Genomic DNA, 17,332 nt, shown 5'->3' on the forward strand with positions numbered 1-17,332 from the left:
TGTAGTCAGTTTCTCAGAACCTGTGATGCTAGAAGAGGCCTTCATGATCAGCTATCAGCCCAAGAAGGTAAGACCTGCTGTACTGACTATCTTCCACAGGCCTCTGTGCTGAAGGTGGGAGTCGACAGAACCTCAGGAAATGTGAGGACAAATCTACTTGATACACCCTTACTTGCGTAGAGGGACCCTCAACTGAAGATTTGCCTATATCAGTTGGCCTGCGGCACGTTTGTGGGGTATTTTCTTCATTGCTAATTGATGTAGGAAGGCTCAGCCCACTCTGGGCAGTACCATTCCTAGGCAGGTGGGCTGTGTAAAAAGGTGCTGAATGTGAGCCCAAGAGCAGCCAGTAAATAGTGTTCCTCCATGGTCTCTGCCTCCAGGTTCCTTCCCTTGGCTTCTCTCAGTGATGAACTTTCCTGAAAATGTAAGCTGGACGAAACCTTCTCTTTCCCAAGTGGCTTTTGGTTATGGTGTTTTTCACAGCAGCGGAAAAGCAAGTTAGGGCAGGAATTCAGGTCCAGGAAAGGAAGGTAGGTCCCTGGACCATGCCCTTGAAGGTGATATTGGGACTCTGCCCCTCCTCTTCCTCTCTCTTTACCCACCAGTTTCTTTGTGGTGAACAGTCCTCCCCTGCTGCATGCTCCCACCTCGATGAACTGCTTTGTTCAGAAGAACAACGAGCTCGAGAGCCAGAAGCTCTGAAATTGTGAGCCAAGAGGAGCTGCCTTAAGTTGCCTACCTTGGGTGTTGTGTTACCACAACACAGAGGTGACTAGAAGAGGCCAGTGGTGTCCTCAGTGTTGTTACCTTAGTACCTGCCACTCTGACCATAGAGAGCACTGGATAAATCTGTGCACCAATGCCAGTCCCAGCTCATATGACCCTGGGTCTGTGTTTATAGTCTTTAATTCCCTCCCTCTTCTCCCCACTCCCTCGGTCTCTCCCTCCCTCTTTTTCTTTCTTTCTCCACACAAATATCACATGGTCAAGATAACATGACTGAAATTTATGCTGTGCTCATTATAAGCTCTACAAGATCAAGGTTTTGGACTGTTCTCTTCTACCATCACTCAAGTTCCCGATAGACAGAGGAACAAATCACAATGTGTTCATGTGATAATTATACATACCGACATATATTGCTGCACGCCATTCACAAATTTGGGTCCAGCTGCTTTCCTCAAATTGATCCATTTTGAGAGGTGGTCATAAGCCACAAATTCATTGAAGAATGTCTTGTAACCTATGAGTTTGGCGACCATAAAGCTGTCTTGCCAGTCGACTCCCATCATGAAGGAAAAGGGCATGAAGATGTAGGAACAAAGGAACTGCAGGAGACAGAGGTGTTGACATTGATTCAACAGTGGTTTGCCTTGAATTCTGCCACCCGCCCCTTAGTGACTGGGGCCTTCCTGCCTCTTCTGGGCACAGGAACCCCTTAAATTCAGCTGCCCGTCTTTATACATCAGGAGCATGTAGATAGCCCTCAACAAACAGGTGCCAAGGCTTGATTCTCACGTGGTGGCATCAATGGGTACCTGGCCCTTAAAAATGAATGAGTGTCTTTCTTATATTGCATTAGTTCTCTGTGGAATCAATTAATTTGAGAGAGTATTTGTTTAAAGAGGGTCAGTTCCTCGGTTCCCCTTCCATTTTGAATGTGTCTTTTTCTCTCCTTTGTCATGCATGGGTCTGCATGTGACCCTCAACAGATATAATCCCCTGACTGTGGATTCTCAGTCTTCAGAATGGCAAGTTAAACAAGCCTTTTTTCTTTATAAGCTTCCCAATCAAGTGTCCTGTTACAGTGTAGAAAGCAGACTAAAGCAGGGATTGGGTTAGAACTGGGTCATTAAAAATAGCATGTATTCTTGGGAAGAGGTCAGCAGAGAATGACTTTTCTGGGGGGAGGAGGGTGACAGAAGACAGAGCAGGGGCGGGATGATGGGGGTGACCAACACGTGTCTATAGTGTATGTGGGAGCACAACATAGTTGGTTAGGAAAGACTGCTACACTTTCATGACTTGTTTCCTGGGCCTAGGTCTCACTCTGTAGCCCATACTTGGCAATCCCTGTCTTGGCCGCCTAAGTGATGGGATTAAAGACATGAGTTACCATACCTGGCTCCTAAACTTAAACAAAGATAGTCAGAAACAAAACATGGCAGAATCATACCTCAAAACTGAACTGTGGGTAGTCGAACATGTTTCCAAACCAGGACAGAGCCGAGTTCACAAAAGATAATAAGGCCAGGAAGGCGATCAGATTCACAGCAATGTTTGCTACCAGGGGAATGGACGAGGATGCACCCTGTGTTGCCGCCTCCAGGAAATTTCTTGAATCACTTCATCAAAAAAAGGGAATTCCGGAATTACCACAGAGTATCTCTGGATGGATACTCCAGCACAGCAACGGCCCAATCATAGTTGCCTGGTAAGAGGTAAACCCCTAGACACATGCCTTTGTCAAAGTACTCAATCACTTACAGCCTCAGAATCATCATGGGGCTTAGGATTGTTGACCGTCAGTGGTGGAGATGTGGGACTCCACTCTACTTCATGCAGGCTAAGTATACATACCCATTCCCACCCCTAATCCAATAGTGCTTTTTAAATTGGGGGCATTTATAATAAAAAAAAGTGACAAAATTGTTTATGTTTAAAAACTATTTATCAAAAATAGCTACCAGGGAATATTTATAAAATCTAGCTCTAAAAACTAGCAGTTGAAAGAAAGCCTGTATCACTTTCACTTCATTTAAGATTGAATCACTGCACTCGGGAGGCAGAGCCAGGCGGCTCTCTGTGAGTTCAAGGCCAGCCTGGGCTACACAGTGAGTTTCAGGAAAGGTGCAAAGCTACACAGAGAAACCTTGTCTAGGAAAAAAACCCTGCCCCCCCAACCCCCCCAAAAGACTGAATCACTGAGAAGTACTTGGAAGGCAGAGGCAGGTGGATCTCTGTGAGTTTGAGGCCAGCCTGGTCTATAGAGCTTATTCCAAGACAGCCAAGGCTACATGAAGAAACCTTGTCTTAAGCCCCTCCCCTGCAAAAGATTGAATCTCTCTGTGGGCTTGTCTCTGACTTCCCATTTACCCCTGTAATCTCAGAAGTCTACCCCTAAATCTATCCACCCTTCCATTTTTCTTTACCACTCACCTACATGGCTGTATCCTTACATAACATACCTTATGTAATATACCAAGCAAATTTTCATGGTTCTGACTCTAAGTGGAACCTTCAGGGTGCTATCCCTTATCCCAATTATTTAGACCAAAAGTGCTTCCTATTTTGGTGTTTGAGACAGTTGCATTATCCATAACAAGGAGTCTTGCAGGAGGGTAAGGCTTAAAATGTAACTATATTAACTGATATCTCATATATACCTAATACACATGACTTGAGAGTAATTAAATATTTATTTATTTGCTATTACTCTTCACGTGAGTGTGATGTGTATGGCCAAGGTCATAGGACAACTCCGTGGAGTTACTTCTCTCCTTCCACTCTGGGGATCAAACACAGGCCTCGAGGTTTGTATGGTGAGTGGCTTTACCTGCCGAGCCCTCCTGCAAGCCCTATACAATATCTTAAATAACCCGTGCCTAAAACAGAGCTGGGCGGCATGGATTTTCCCCTTGTGGCATCGTGACAGAACTCATGTTTCAGATTTCTGGGTTAGGGATGCCCACCCTTTATTTAATCCTTTTGACAAGTTGTTGTCATACTTCTGGTTATGACTATTTCCATGTGAATAAGGGATGAAGCTCAGACACACGTTGGTTAAATTATGCGAAGCATGAGTTACTTAGAAACAGCTTAGCTCCTGCAGTCACTCCGCCACTTTCATCTCTCTTTCTCAGTGCAGAAGAAAATGAATCAGCTTTTTTACCCACAAGGGACCTTGGCAACAGCCGCCTGTAACTTCCCAACAGTGTTAGGGCAGGGCTCAGGGAACACTGGCTGTATTTACTCACAATCACCTTTATCATGGGCACTTAAGAAGCAGATGTTTGAAAAGGCTTCCCTGAGTATGGAAAGAGTTTGTTTTGTTCCTTAAACTCTAAGAAGTCACTGTGAAATTAAATGTAATACCATTCTGATGCCAAGATTGGCTGCACTTTCTTTCTATTATCAGAGTTGATTTTGGCATCCCTAGCCTGTACGATCATTCATTAGGTGATCTGTCGACTTACCCACTTTGAATTTTCATGGCATTCTTGAGGGTTACTTTGGGTTTTTCTGTTTCAGGCCAGAAGAGTTTGGCCACAGCCAGGGATGCCGGCGCCGACATGACGGAGGCGGTTAGCAAGTGTGTGGCTGACACCTGTGGTGGAGAAGGAAGAGGCTGATCTTGGGCCAGAGAATAGTGTCTAGGAGGTCTGGAAGAACAGCTACTCCCAGTGTGCCCAGTCCTATTGGGAGTAGAGGACAAGACAGGAATTCATGTCACCTGACACCTCCTTGGGAAAAGCCAAAACTTAAATCTGATTATTTGGGATGAGAACTAATCCTGCATTGTAAGAATTTTCAAAGACTTCTCAACTCTTCTGCTGTCTCTGAACATTCAGCTGGCCCTACAGCCCATTTTCTGTCACAGTTCAGATGGGGGTGTGTGAGGCAGAAGGAATGTGGAGAAAGGACAGAGATGGACAGTCCCTACTCTACCTGCCTCTTCTCTCTTCACACACCATGAACTCATCCTCTCTCCCTTTGTTGTGTGAACGATTTCTCCTTTCCTTGTTGCATGTCTAGTCCCTTCTCACCCACCCCACACTGGAATTGTTTTGGATTTTCTCCCCTTCTGTGAGGGCTAATCTTGGTTGTCCACTTGACTCGTGGTGGTTTGAAAGAAAATGGCCCCCAAAGGGAGTGGCGCTATTAGGAGGTGTGGCCTTGTTGGAGGAAGGGTGTCACTGTGGAGGTGGGTTTGAGGTTTCATATATGCTCAAGACACTGGGCAGTGTCCCAGACCACTTCCTGTTGCCTACAAGGCATAGGACTCTAAGCTACTTCTCCAGCATCACATCTGCCTGTGTGCCACCATGTCCTACCATGACAATGGACTAAATCTCTGAAAATATAAGCCACCCCAATTATTTTTCTTTTGTAAGAGTTATCACTGTCATGGTGTCTCTTTACAGCAATAGAAACCCTAACTAACTAAGACACTACATCTAGCATAAACTAAAACTCAGGCCTCAGGCAACTCCTGTGAGTGATTTTCTTGATCAGATTATATGAAGCAGAATGATTCACACTAACTGTGGACCTCACTTTCAGCCCAGATGAAAGGACATAGAAGCTGACTTTGCTTTTTGCCTGTCTGCTCTCACTCTTAATGGCGAGTCCATCTATCTGTTTGCTGTGGCGTTCCTCCATTGGTATTACAACCTACTTCATCTGGCTCCCAATGTAAACTGAAAGACCAGCTGCTTGCCAGGAATCTTCTAGGTCTTCAATAACAGATTGAGACTGCTGAGACAGCCAGCCTCATGGATTGAATAACTACTGTATTCATGGTCTCTTTAGTGTAAGACAGCCATTGTTGAACTGCCTGGACCATATCCTATAAGCCAGTCTAATATAGATATGCACACACACACACACACACACACACACACACACACACACACACACTTCATTCTATCAGCTCGATTCCTTTAGAGAATTCTGACTATATTTTCAGAGTCCTGAAAACAGTGTCTCTCCTACCCCCATTGTCATTATACCTAGCTCATTGATGAAGACAGCATTCCTACCTACAGTGGGGAGGGTGGACCATTTGTGAACTTCATAGATTGCTTATTCTCATAGCAGCCCATGGTTTTTTTGTTGTTGTTGTTCTTGCCGCCCCCCCCCCCCCTTTCTACTACTGGGTTCTCCCAGGCCTTTGTGATGATCTGGGACGAAGGTCATATATCTTCTAAGAAATCCTGATGCACACTGCATTGCTAATTTCCCTACTAGGTTCTGTATCAATGTGGGGCCACAGCATATCCTAGCCTTAAAAAGCTACTAGCTCTTAGGATGGACTCTGCATTAGAATTCGGGTTTGCTGAAAAATATTGATGACTAGGTCTCATTCCAAGAAATTCTTGGTTAATTACTCATGGGTGTGTGCCAGAAAATTAGGACCTTTAATAAATTTCCAGGGGACTCTAACGAATCAAGGTTTAAGAACACTGCTCTGCATAAGAAGCCCTTTCCAAAGTGTCAGGTAAATTATTTGGCTTTGATGGTCAAACTATTCAACTACACGAAACAAAAGAATAGGAGAATCTAGTTTTCGACAAAGCCTTCTAGAAAAATCTAGCAGGATCTAGATTTGCCTCATGGGATATGATTTGCTTACCCTTGATTTAGACCAGGGTTCTTACAACTTTCTAATGCTGTGACCCTTTAATATAGTTCCTCATGTTGTGGTGACACCCAACCATAAAATTATTTTCAATGCTACCTCATAACTGTACTTTTGCTACTGTTAGGAATTATAATGTAAACATCTGTGTTTTCCAATGGTCTTAGGTGATCCCTGTGAAAGGACCATTCACTCCCCCAAAGGGGTCATGACCCACAGGTTGAGAATCACTGGTTTGGACTGCCTTTGCTGATGTCAATAATGGATTTTGTTATTTCCCCCAGATTGAAATTTTAGGCAAATAATCTTGTCATATACTATGACATTTTTGTGGTTAGGTATAATGTAGGAAGGTGGCAGGGATATGACAGTGAAGCCCTCAGTCTCCTTGGGGTCACTATGTTCAAATGCCAAAGCAACAGTGGCTTCTTTGTCATGCTGACAAGGGGGATGCTTTCTTGATGTCATTTTCCAACAGCAACAAGAAAGAAAAAGAACAATAAATAAAAAGTGGGAGATAGAATTTACTTCAGTTAGTTATATACCAAGCATTATTACCCCAAAAGAGATGTAGGCGCCCAATACGCTTCCAGCGATCGTAGCAAAGCCAGCTGTCATAATGGCATGGAGTTCTGACCTGGTGACATGTGGTAAATATGGTTGGACCAGTAGTGGAGATTCTGTCTGGAAACAAATGTTAAATGTTAGCTTTCAGATGCTTAATGTTGTTTTCCCTATTGTAGTTGTTAGAGAGACTCTTAGACCATCTCTAGTGTCACCAAGAACTCTGGAATCAGAAATGCTAAGCCCCCCCCCCCATCCCAAGTCTGTCCTTTGACAGCTTTCCAGGTGAGACTGGGTATTTCCAAATCACCGTAACTTTCCAGCTTCCAGGTTGATCTTGACAGAATCATACATGATTTGTGGAAATAGAGACCATTATGGAAAAAAGAATAGCATCAGGTACCTATAGGCCCCTTCATAATTAAGACTCTGGCAGGCCAGGGTATAGTGGAACAGGCAGGCATGAATCTCATTACAGAGGGCAGGCATCCTGCAATGTAGGGCTCTCCATCAATAATAGCAGCACTTTGGGCATATTAACTATTAAAGTGAATGCCACAGACGCATGCATGCAATTTTACAATTTTCTGCTCATTATTTCTAATTGTTCTGTGAGATTGAATGTGTTGGGTCTCAATTTACAGACTAAATAGGAGCCCAGTACGTGAGACCTTTTACTCCACAGGTACTAGCCATCATCTCAAGACTGCACCTTAATTAGTCCTGAGAGATTTTATGACTATAATTATTGTAATTTCAGCTCCCAGGGAAGGAAGCATTTTACCACCACACACACTGAAGACGGCTTCAGGCTAGTGAGCCAGCCTTACCAAGAAGGCTCAGCCTGCCTTGAGCAGTTGCAAGCCTGGGATTTGGGACTATGTATTTTCTGTGGCATGATTTTTGCTTCAAGTCCACTTTCTTTGGGCAATGTTGCTGGCAGCATTGTGGGATTTCATTTTCCCTGAAGCTATGTGTCCAGAGTGGTGCAGCTCAGTGGCATTCCTAATCTCTCCATTCCTTAGGGTTCCTCCAGTGTTGAAGGATTACATTTCTTTGTTTAATGAGCTTCAGGCAAAAGGGTATTTATTCATCTGATGGATTAGGAAAGTGAGAATCATAGCCTAAAAGTTTATCTTTGATGAGAAGAAAAAATCCTGAAATCATTTTCTGTAGGTTCAGCAAAGGTGGATGGCTAAACATGTCACGGATGAGGCTAGTTTACATGTCAATAGGACTGTTGGTGGTAGCTTTTCTCTGTCTTCTTCATTGCTACAGGCATTGCAGGGAGGACCATGAGGGTACCTATTTACTGTCTGCAGCTCAGACAGTGAAATCCATGAGGCGAACAGCTACTACCCTCTGCAGACTTTACCAAAGGCCTCAAAGGATAAAAGATTTGTGGAGAATGTACATGAGAAGTCCTATGATTTGATAAAAACAATGGTGTTGTCTCTCTGAGCTTTCAATACTCAATTCCATACTAACATAATCTCCCTCCCTTTCCCTTCCTCTTTCTACACACACACACACACACACACACACACACACACACACACACACACACATAATCCTAGGGATTCCTTATTTTATACTCTTCACTCTACCCTGAAGAGATGATGCCTCCATGGGCATCTTCATCTGCTTTGGAAAGACAGCGTCCCTATCAGCAACTACTTTGCTTTGCTTAGTTTTTCTTATTACAACTTACTTGCCCAACAAATATGTTGCCAGCAGCAACTACAGACTCAATGGGAGATGACCCCATAGTGACAAGCATTAACCATCCAACCTAAAAAAAAAAAAAAAAAGGACAAAGTTAGCAAAGAACTACTTATATAGCAAAGACTTAACAGTCGGCTAAAAATCGAATCTGCATTAAAGACCCTGGGCTCTTTAACGACTAATGGCAGGTTGGTGATGGGTTAAACATGCATAGAACTCCTCCAGCCACAGAGCCAATCAACCAAGTCTTTCCATTCAAGTCTAAATCTGCACTACTGTATCTACTTTTGAACACTATAGAAATGGGTTTCTGTAGATTAAATAAAAGTGATGAATAAATAATTGCTACCACTGACAGAAACTTTTCTGTGGCCCAAGAATGACTATAAGCAGCAGACCTGAGTAACCCATCTATTCTTGGCTCTTTGGAGCAGATGCTGTTGTTCCCTGTATTGCAGAAGAGGGGGCTAAGGCAGAGGGCAGTTACTCAAGGCTAGCCCACAGGAAATGCTAAGATGGGTGTGGCTGAAGGTGTTTTCCCTTCTTAATTCAAATGAGCACATTTTTGGGGTTCCTCTTTCGTAATGGCTTCATGGGATAGTTAGATCTAGAGAGGCTCCAAATGTCTACACATTAAATGTCTGGTACACAGCCACAGTGTTATTAGGAAGTGGTGGCCTTTAAGGGGTGGAACCTAAGGGGAGGCCAGAAGTTGTTGGAAGGTACCCTTGGGGAGATCCGGAGATTCAGTTGGTCTCCCTCTATTTTGTTTTCTAGGCTTGAGGCCAGCATTTGTTCCACCTGACACTCCTCTACCCTTTATTTATGTGTGTGTATGTTTTGTGTGGCTGTGGGCCACGTGTGTGCATGTGCCTACAGAGGCTAGCAGAGGATGTCAGTGGAGCTGATTGTGAGCCCTGGTTGTGAGTGATGGGAACTGAACTCAGGCAGAGCAGAAAGTGTTCTTACAAACCGTGCCATCTCTCTAGCTCCCGTGTGTTCTGATAAAGATGAGGACTCAATTGTTGGGGCACAAGAATATGACTAACTTGCTTAAAAAAATTCTATGCTTAAAAAACTTCCAGAGCGAAAGCAACTTCTTTTTGTTTCTATTTCTGTACCATCTGCAAGGCCTGGAGGACCTTTGGTACCCCAGTGGGAAGCCCTGACTATGGGCCTGTGTAGAAACCACAAGGAGAAATAATGCTGCTTCCCTGACAGGCATCTGACCCCTGTTCCCTCGCTGAAGAAGTAACTTTTATGGATTCATGGAGATATCCAGTGAGTTGCAAGTCAAAGTCCCTTTGAAGGTTCCTGAGATAAAATTCTTGCTGTGGATTATGGGCTGGGACTTAAGAACTTAGATGGTGGTAGAGGAGAGTCTTTGTAGAAAGAATGGGATATATTGTAAATGCCCGAATAACATGTGTTAGGACTTTGAATCTGAACTAACTCTACATCAGCCAAGTGTTCCCCAGCAAAGTCTGAGTTCAAGAGAGAGGTCATTTTCAATAGCCCTGCATCCCAGTACCTTTCTGATGATCCATTGCATCAGCCCCACATAGTAGAGCACAGACATCACGGTGCTGAAGAAAACCACGATTGGTAGGACCTGAGGGTGGGATGGGGGCACAAACGTGGTCACTGGTCAATGCAAAAAGTACCATGAGTTTCCTATTAAGCTTCCCCTGCCTCCCCTTTGGCCCTCGAAACATCATAATAGAAGCCAAGTCCCTCTGAACTAAAGACTGCTTCCATCCAGCGGTTGCCCTCTGGACAGCCTCCAACTCTTTAGTTCTTTATTGAGGTAGTTTGGGTGTGTCTCCTAAAGTCCACACAGTGGATATTTAAATATTTTCTAAATTCAGTGGTGATACTTCTGGGATGGGGTCTTTGGGAAGTAATTAAGATTAGAGGAAGTCGGGGACTGGAGAGATGGCTCAGTGGTTAAGGACACTTGCTGCTCTTACAAAGGATACAATTACTACATGGCAATTGCCTATGACTCCAGCCCCATGAGATTTAATGTCTTCTTTTGGCCTCTGTGGGCACTGGATGCATGTGATACATATACATACATGCAAACAAAACACTCATACCCATTAAATAAAATAAATAAAGAAAAAAGATTAGATGAAGTCATTAAAATGGGATGCCCATAACAGAAGTGATGGCTCCCTTCTTGGACCCTGCCCCTGCCCTACCCCAGCCTTCTCCCACTATTCTATAGCTAATTGGTCAGGAAAGATGCCCAAAAAATTTGTGCAAGATCTAATTTAGAAAAATTTATTAGTAATACCCCTAAACCACATTTTGTCTCAGCATTTTAATAAGCAGGCAGAGAAAAGGTGTCTGGAGTTACCTTAAATGCGAAGAAGTGGTCTGTATACTTCTCACCGAAGACAAACATAGCTCCAGTATCAGTGTACCCCAGGAAAGTCTGAGTCCAAGAGAGAGAAGTCATTACAAACCATGAACCAGTACTACGAGCCACAGACGAACCTGAGGCCCTGCAGAGGATGGCTGGGCCAGCACACTCATTAAGCAGACTTAGGAAGTTAATATTCTCAGCACTGATCCTCTAGTGAGTGCTATGAATTCCTTCTTTGGAATCATCCCTGCATGTAGACTTCCTGCAATTTCTGACACTTAGTCTGACTTGCATGGACTGTGGTCATCAGCTCCAAAAAGCCAAGGGTGCTGAACGAGGGTGACTCTAGTTACCACTAGATGCAGAGAAAGGCTCTTTCTCTGTTTGGGGAACTGTCTCAGAAGGTTGGCACCCCTTGTTCAGGATGCTGGGGCAATAGGGATAAGGGTATGGCCATGGATGACACAGGTAGGGGCAGCAGCAGGCTTAATTAACTACATAGGTGAACATATTTGACATAAGCAGCAAGCCTAACTTGGCTGTGGAATTATAATTAGGGTACAATATTACAGATAAATTACCTACTTAAAATATGTCCTGAGGGCTACATCTGAACATTAAAAGTACAAGTACAAATTCTTTTTTTTTTTTTTTTTTTTGACAAGGTCTCATGAGGCTCAGGTTGGTTTCTCACTTGCCTTGTAGCAAAGGCTGGTTTTGAACTCCTGACCTCCTGTTCCAGATCATTCAGCTCTCTTTTGAACTGCTCACCTGAACTTGTTTTCCCAGGAAATCAAAAGCAATAAATCCAGGCTTAGTCCTTAGAATTAAGAGCCCAAGAAGAAACTGTAATCCAATTCCCCAGATAACAGGCCTCCAGTAAACCTGTGGAGAAAGATGGAGACGGTTAAATATCATGCTAACTTCAACATTGTGATGAGGCTGACATGAACAATGCAACACTGGGCATGAAGAGACTAAGCTTTCAGAAATGGCAGCAGACACCTTTTGGTTGTAGTTCTTATTAGGAAGTTAGATGTCCAAGAGGCCACTGTTCCCTTAGGAACACCCTCATGTGTGACACATGGCTGGGGAGGCCAAGCAGCCAGGAGCAGAGAATTGTTTTCCAATTGATTAAATTTGCTCTTTGACAATTTCATACATGGATGCAATCACACTGATTACTCTCACTCCTAGCCTTGCCTGTCCCCTCCCAGCCCTGTCTATCCTGCTCATCTTTACAAAGCTCTTTCTCACATTCCTATTTGCTTTGTTTCATAACTCACTCGGTTTAAACAGGGTTGTCTGTGTGACTGTGGATTTGAAGCTATCCATTGAGTCTGGGGGGTTCAGCAATGGGTGCACAACTGAAGACAGTGACCTCACCTCTCCTAGAATTTATCAATAGCCTATAATAATGGGACTGATGGTTTTAATCATAAATTTGACACATATAGAACTATCTGGGAAGAGTCTCAATGAAGGATTGTCTCGATCAGGTTGACCTATGGCCATATTTATTAGGGATTATCTCTATTATATTAATTGAAATGGGAAGATTTGCCTACTGTGGGTGGCACCATTTCCTACACAGTCTCTTCTGAAATATGTAAGGGTGGGGACAGGAGCTGAGCTCAGGCATGAACGCATTGATTTATTGCTCTCCGCTCTTGACTGTGAATAATATAACTAGCTGCTTTATGTTCCTGCCACATTAATTTTCTCACAGTGATGGACTATAACCTGGAATTGTGAACAAAATAAACTTTTTCTTTCTGAAGTTGATTTTGTTGGGGTATTTGTCAAAGCAACAAGAAATGAAAGTAAGACAGGCCCCACACAAGTAAACTCAATGCAATGGTTGTGTTGTGCCTAGGATGGCATTTCAAAGCCCTTATCTTTCTCTGGATCCTCCATTCTTCTTGCACCCTCTTCCGCAGTGTTTTCTGAGCCTCAGAGGGGATGTTAAAAAAGGTCTTATTTAGAGCTGGGCACTCAGCCATCACTCATTCTTAGCACCATAGTCAGCTACAAGTTTGCATTCACCCACCACTCACTACAAAGAGAGACCTCAGAGAACTTTTAGATAGAGACATTCTGTAATATATATCAGGGCTGTATCCACTCATATTGTATGTAATAATGAAGTCCTGATAAATGACTTGGGCACAGAGAATTGTCTCTGAGACACCTGGTCAAATTGTAAATGTTACATGTACAATTATTTCTCCATTTGGAAAATGGAAAGGTAGAAATTGATTTTTCTGTGTTCAAAGCTTGTTTATCTGACAATTTATAAGTGAATTAGATGAAATTTGGCCCGGGTGAGGGACTCTTGTTCCATAATAAAGGAAGCAATGACCTCTAATGCAGACCTATGATGACAGAGGAATGGACTATCATCTACGTTTATCTCGTAGCAGGAACGAGTGACCTAAAAACTTGGGATTGATGGCACAGAGAATGGAGATATTCATCTGAGCAGGGCAAATAATTTTCCTTGTATTAGGTCAATTTGGTCTCTGATTAATGCTTTTTCTGTGGGTCCATCCTTTTAGCCAGAAAGGACTTCTACAGCTTGTCATAGTGATTTGCAGGTGAAAGATTTTGGTCCCAGATTCATACCCATTTCATGGACTGAAGGCTGATTTTATGTGTGTGTGTGTGTGTGTGTGTGTGTGTGTGTGTATACATATGAAGAGGGTGAGAATTGGATACAAGGGAAGAGTGTATCAGGACAAATTTTGAGAATAAAAAAGCCCAAATCATAAACAGAATTTTCATAAAATACAGGATTGAAGGCTAGAGAAAACCAATAGCTCAGTTGGTGGAGGACTTAGTTAGCATGTGCAAAGCCTTATAGTCAATCCTCAGTCCCCTATAAACTAGGCATTAGGGCACTTGCTTTGAATTCCAATACTGAGGAAGCAGAAGGATCAGAAGTTCAAGGTCATCCTGGAGAGAGTTTGAGGCTAGCTTGGGATATATAAGTTCCCATCTCAAAACTAAAAAGTATAGGAATGAGTATAAAGGTCAGAGAGGATGAGTCTTCCTGGGGTTTGACGGTAAAGGGACCTGAGTGGACATGAAGGGCATTTTACTTGTGTGACTGGAAGTTACTAGAAATGAAACAGTCAGACAAGCACCCTTGCCACCGTAAGGACTCACATGGGGGGGAGAAAGTTTGCATAGTTAGATTCTTTCCCTTCATTATTTTGGAGTCCCATGCATCCCCTCTGCCCACGACCAGTTTGTACTTACTCTGGTTGGATGCTTGGAAAACAGAAACAACAGCATAATGTACATTATGAGTCCACCAAAGGATACCAGATTCTGTTTGCCCAATTTGGCAGTGTCAAGGATCAGCCAGAAAATAACCACCAGGATCAATGAGCTCCACATCACCCTGTGAGAATGGAAGGAAGGAGCTGCTGTCCTTTACTGTGACAACTTGAGTAACACGGTGAGGCTTATACTAACAAATGACAACACACTCCACGACCGGAAGCTGTGCTTTCAGTCAGCTGTGGCTACAGTCACATACATCCCTCTTACCTTCTAGCACAGGCTACAAGTTCAAAGATAAGCACATGAGCATCAGAGAGGAGAATGGCTGTTTGTACAGGAGTGTCTGGTCTCTGTTTAAAGGTCTTTGAGAGACATGTTAGTCTCTCTCTGTCCTTTTTGGGATGGGTGTTGCCTTCCTCCCTTCATGAGAGAACATGTTTTCTGTATTTGGGGGACCTCAGCAGAGCTGAATCAGACTGTGTGTCCTGTCTTCCCTCATGAGAGTCTGGTGACATGACAGGTAACTCAAGGCTCTGAAGGCAATGAGGAGTATGTGGTGAGTGCACTATCCTGAAGAACTAGATAAAGGAGGGTGAAGTGTCCAGGGTGGCCCACGCAGTTCTCAATGAAGAGAATCAGTCCTGTGAACTGCCCAGTACCCAATAGGGCCACCTCTAAGGAGAGAGAGAACCAGTCCTGTGAACTGTCCAATAGGGCCGTCTCTAAGGAGAGGAGATCCCATGGTGAAAAGTCAAAGAAAAGCCCTCGGGGTCATTGTAGGATGTGGATTCCTTTAGGTTCCAAGGAGCCAGCCCCATTACTAGAGCAGAAAGCCCCTCCCCAAGTCAGAGCTATCCATGTCCTCATCTTGGTACTGGCTATGGGGCAAGCCTAGAATCAGGACATGGGGAGAAAGAAAAGATAGGGCATTTGTCTGAGTTTTCTCTAACCAGGGATAGAAGGAACATCTCAAACTGAAATCTTTACATTTTTGTACAACATAGAAGATAGATATCTATTTCCCACTAAATAAAATGGGATGAGGGAAGAAAAAGTCATAATTTTAGTACATAGCTGACACAGAAACTTGTGTGCTAGATCTTCAGCATCAAGCGGGTTTTTAGAAATCTAGGTTTGTTTTTTTTTTTTTTGATACAGGTTTCCCTGTGTAGACCTGACTATCCTGGAACTCACTTTGTAGATCAGGCTGGCCTTGAACTCAGAGATCTGCCTCCCTCTGCTGGGATTATAGATGTGTGCCAACACTGCCCAGCAAGATCTAGTTTTTAAGGAGCGAAAGACATAGAAAGAAATCAGAGGAATTGAAAACCTAATCTAAAAATTATTGAATTCAGTAGTCAATAAATAAATGCAAATAATGGGATACCAGTTGGTCCAACTTAATATATAAAAATAATGTGTATGTTCATTGTGCATTGAAAACACACACACACACACACACACACAAGAAACCCCAAACAAAACCCCGAGTTATCATCTTATCTTGGTCTTCATTTCTTGTTTGAAAATTATGGATAAATAAACTAATAATAATAATAATAATAATAATAAATAAGTGAAATAAAGCATATTCAAGATCGAATCTAATCCATGATTTCTATTTTGTAAAAGAATTTAGCAAGATATGCTAACTATATAAAAGGGAAAAGGTTAGAAAAAATGCAAGCCCACATTGTCATCAGTCTTTACTGTTTTGTACTTATAAACCAATCTGAAAGTCAGCACTGAAACCAGATGGCATTGTGCAGCTGTTCTCTGACCTGGGGCAAGACAGACATTACTGATTGATCGTGATCTCATCCTACTGACAGGGTGGAAAGAAAGCTCACACCATTTCTGTGTGACTAGAACATTGCATTGTCCCATGTTCTTGGCTAATTCTTAATATGTAGATATTTAGGTGTCTCTCTAATATAGACATAAAGATGAGCAGATTGTTTTTGGACATTTACCATTGAACCAAGGGGCTTGGTGGCACACTTGAATAACTCCCCCATGAATCCATTATCTCAGCCTGGTCTTCATTTCTTGCTGGTCAAATGGAGGCACTATAACTGATTGCCTAGCATCAGTTATTTCTAGCATCAATATCCCATAAACGAGGATGGAATTTTAGAACACATTTTTGGAAGAGTGCTGGAGAGAGCCAACACACCTCCACTGCAGTAGGAGAAAAAGGGGCATTTACCATTTCAACCAGAACCAATGTCTGTCGAGAAGCCTTCTGCCTGGAGACAAGAACTCTTCAATTCGCTGCTCATATTTGGCCATCAAGTGATCCCAGATAACAAAGAAGATGGTAACCATGGTGATCACAAAAAGAGGAAGGGCTCTGTGGAAGTTCAGTACACAGGCTGCAATCAACAAAGCCAGGAAACCTGTCCAGGAGGCAAATCCAGACGGTTAGTGTTACAAACCAGTGGTCCTAGGCTTCCAGCCTGGGCCTGCTTCAGGCAAGGGGAGGCTTAAGTATCTGTTGAATACAGAGGTGCTTTAGTGTGGATACAGACTTTTTAGCTGAGCCCTTTGCTTTTCTTTCAAGCAAGTCCCTAAGATTTCACCATGCTGGAGAAAGGATGCTGTTTTTGTTTTCCTCTTACAGCACCTTCTCAGTTTTTGAATCCCAACACTTAGTCACTACTGCTGCATTTAAAGAACAGGTTCAAGTATAAGAATACCAGGTGTGGTAGTGAACACCTTTAATCCCAGCACTTGGGAGACAGACATAGGTGGATCTCTCTGAGTGCAAGGCCAGCCTGGTCTACATAGTAAGTTCCAGGACTCCAAGGGTTATACAGTGAGGCCTTGCCTCAAAAAAATAAAATAAAGTTCTTATCCTAAATAGTCAGCAAACAATGGCCCACAGGTTAAGTCTGACTTGCTACTAGAGAGGTGTCAAGGTCAGTGGCATTTGCTGTGTGTACCCTCCAATCAAATAGTATTGCTCCACAGCTTTGCCTTTCTACTTACATATTATCTGTGGTTGAAGGTCCAATATG

At 43.1% G+C, this 17,332-nt stretch overlaps 1 protein-coding gene across 1 annotated transcript in view; it reads right to left on the reverse strand.

Moving 5' to 3' along the window:
- Slc28a3 (solute carrier family 28 member 3) overlaps positions 1-17,332 on the reverse strand; it is a 55,603-nt gene that overhangs the window by 7,067 nt on the left and 31,204 nt on the right. The window contains exons 5-14 of the mRNA XM_036186705.1: positions 16,522-16,711; positions 14,286-14,430; positions 11,796-11,909; positions 11,016-11,093; positions 10,185-10,265; positions 8,640-8,720; positions 6,923-7,048; positions 4,200-4,330; positions 2,180-2,348; positions 1,134-1,331 (exon numbers count right to left, since the gene is read on the reverse strand). Of these exons, the coding sequence (XP_036042598.1) occupies positions 1,134-1,331; positions 2,180-2,348; positions 4,200-4,330; positions 6,923-7,048; positions 8,640-8,720; positions 10,185-10,265; positions 11,016-11,093; positions 11,796-11,909; positions 14,286-14,430; positions 16,522-16,711 (1,313 nt within the window). The remainder of the gene's footprint in view (positions 1-1,133; positions 1,332-2,179; positions 2,349-4,199; positions 4,331-6,922; positions 7,049-8,639; positions 8,721-10,184; positions 10,266-11,015; positions 11,094-11,795; positions 11,910-14,285; positions 14,431-16,521; positions 16,712-17,332) is intronic.

Source organism: Onychomys torridus, chromosome 5 (genome assembly GCF_903995425.1).
Source record: "Onychomys torridus chromosome 5, mOncTor1.1, whole genome shotgun sequence".
In the NCBI taxonomy this organism is placed as follows: domain Eukaryota; kingdom Metazoa; phylum Chordata; class Mammalia; order Rodentia; family Cricetidae; genus Onychomys; species Onychomys torridus.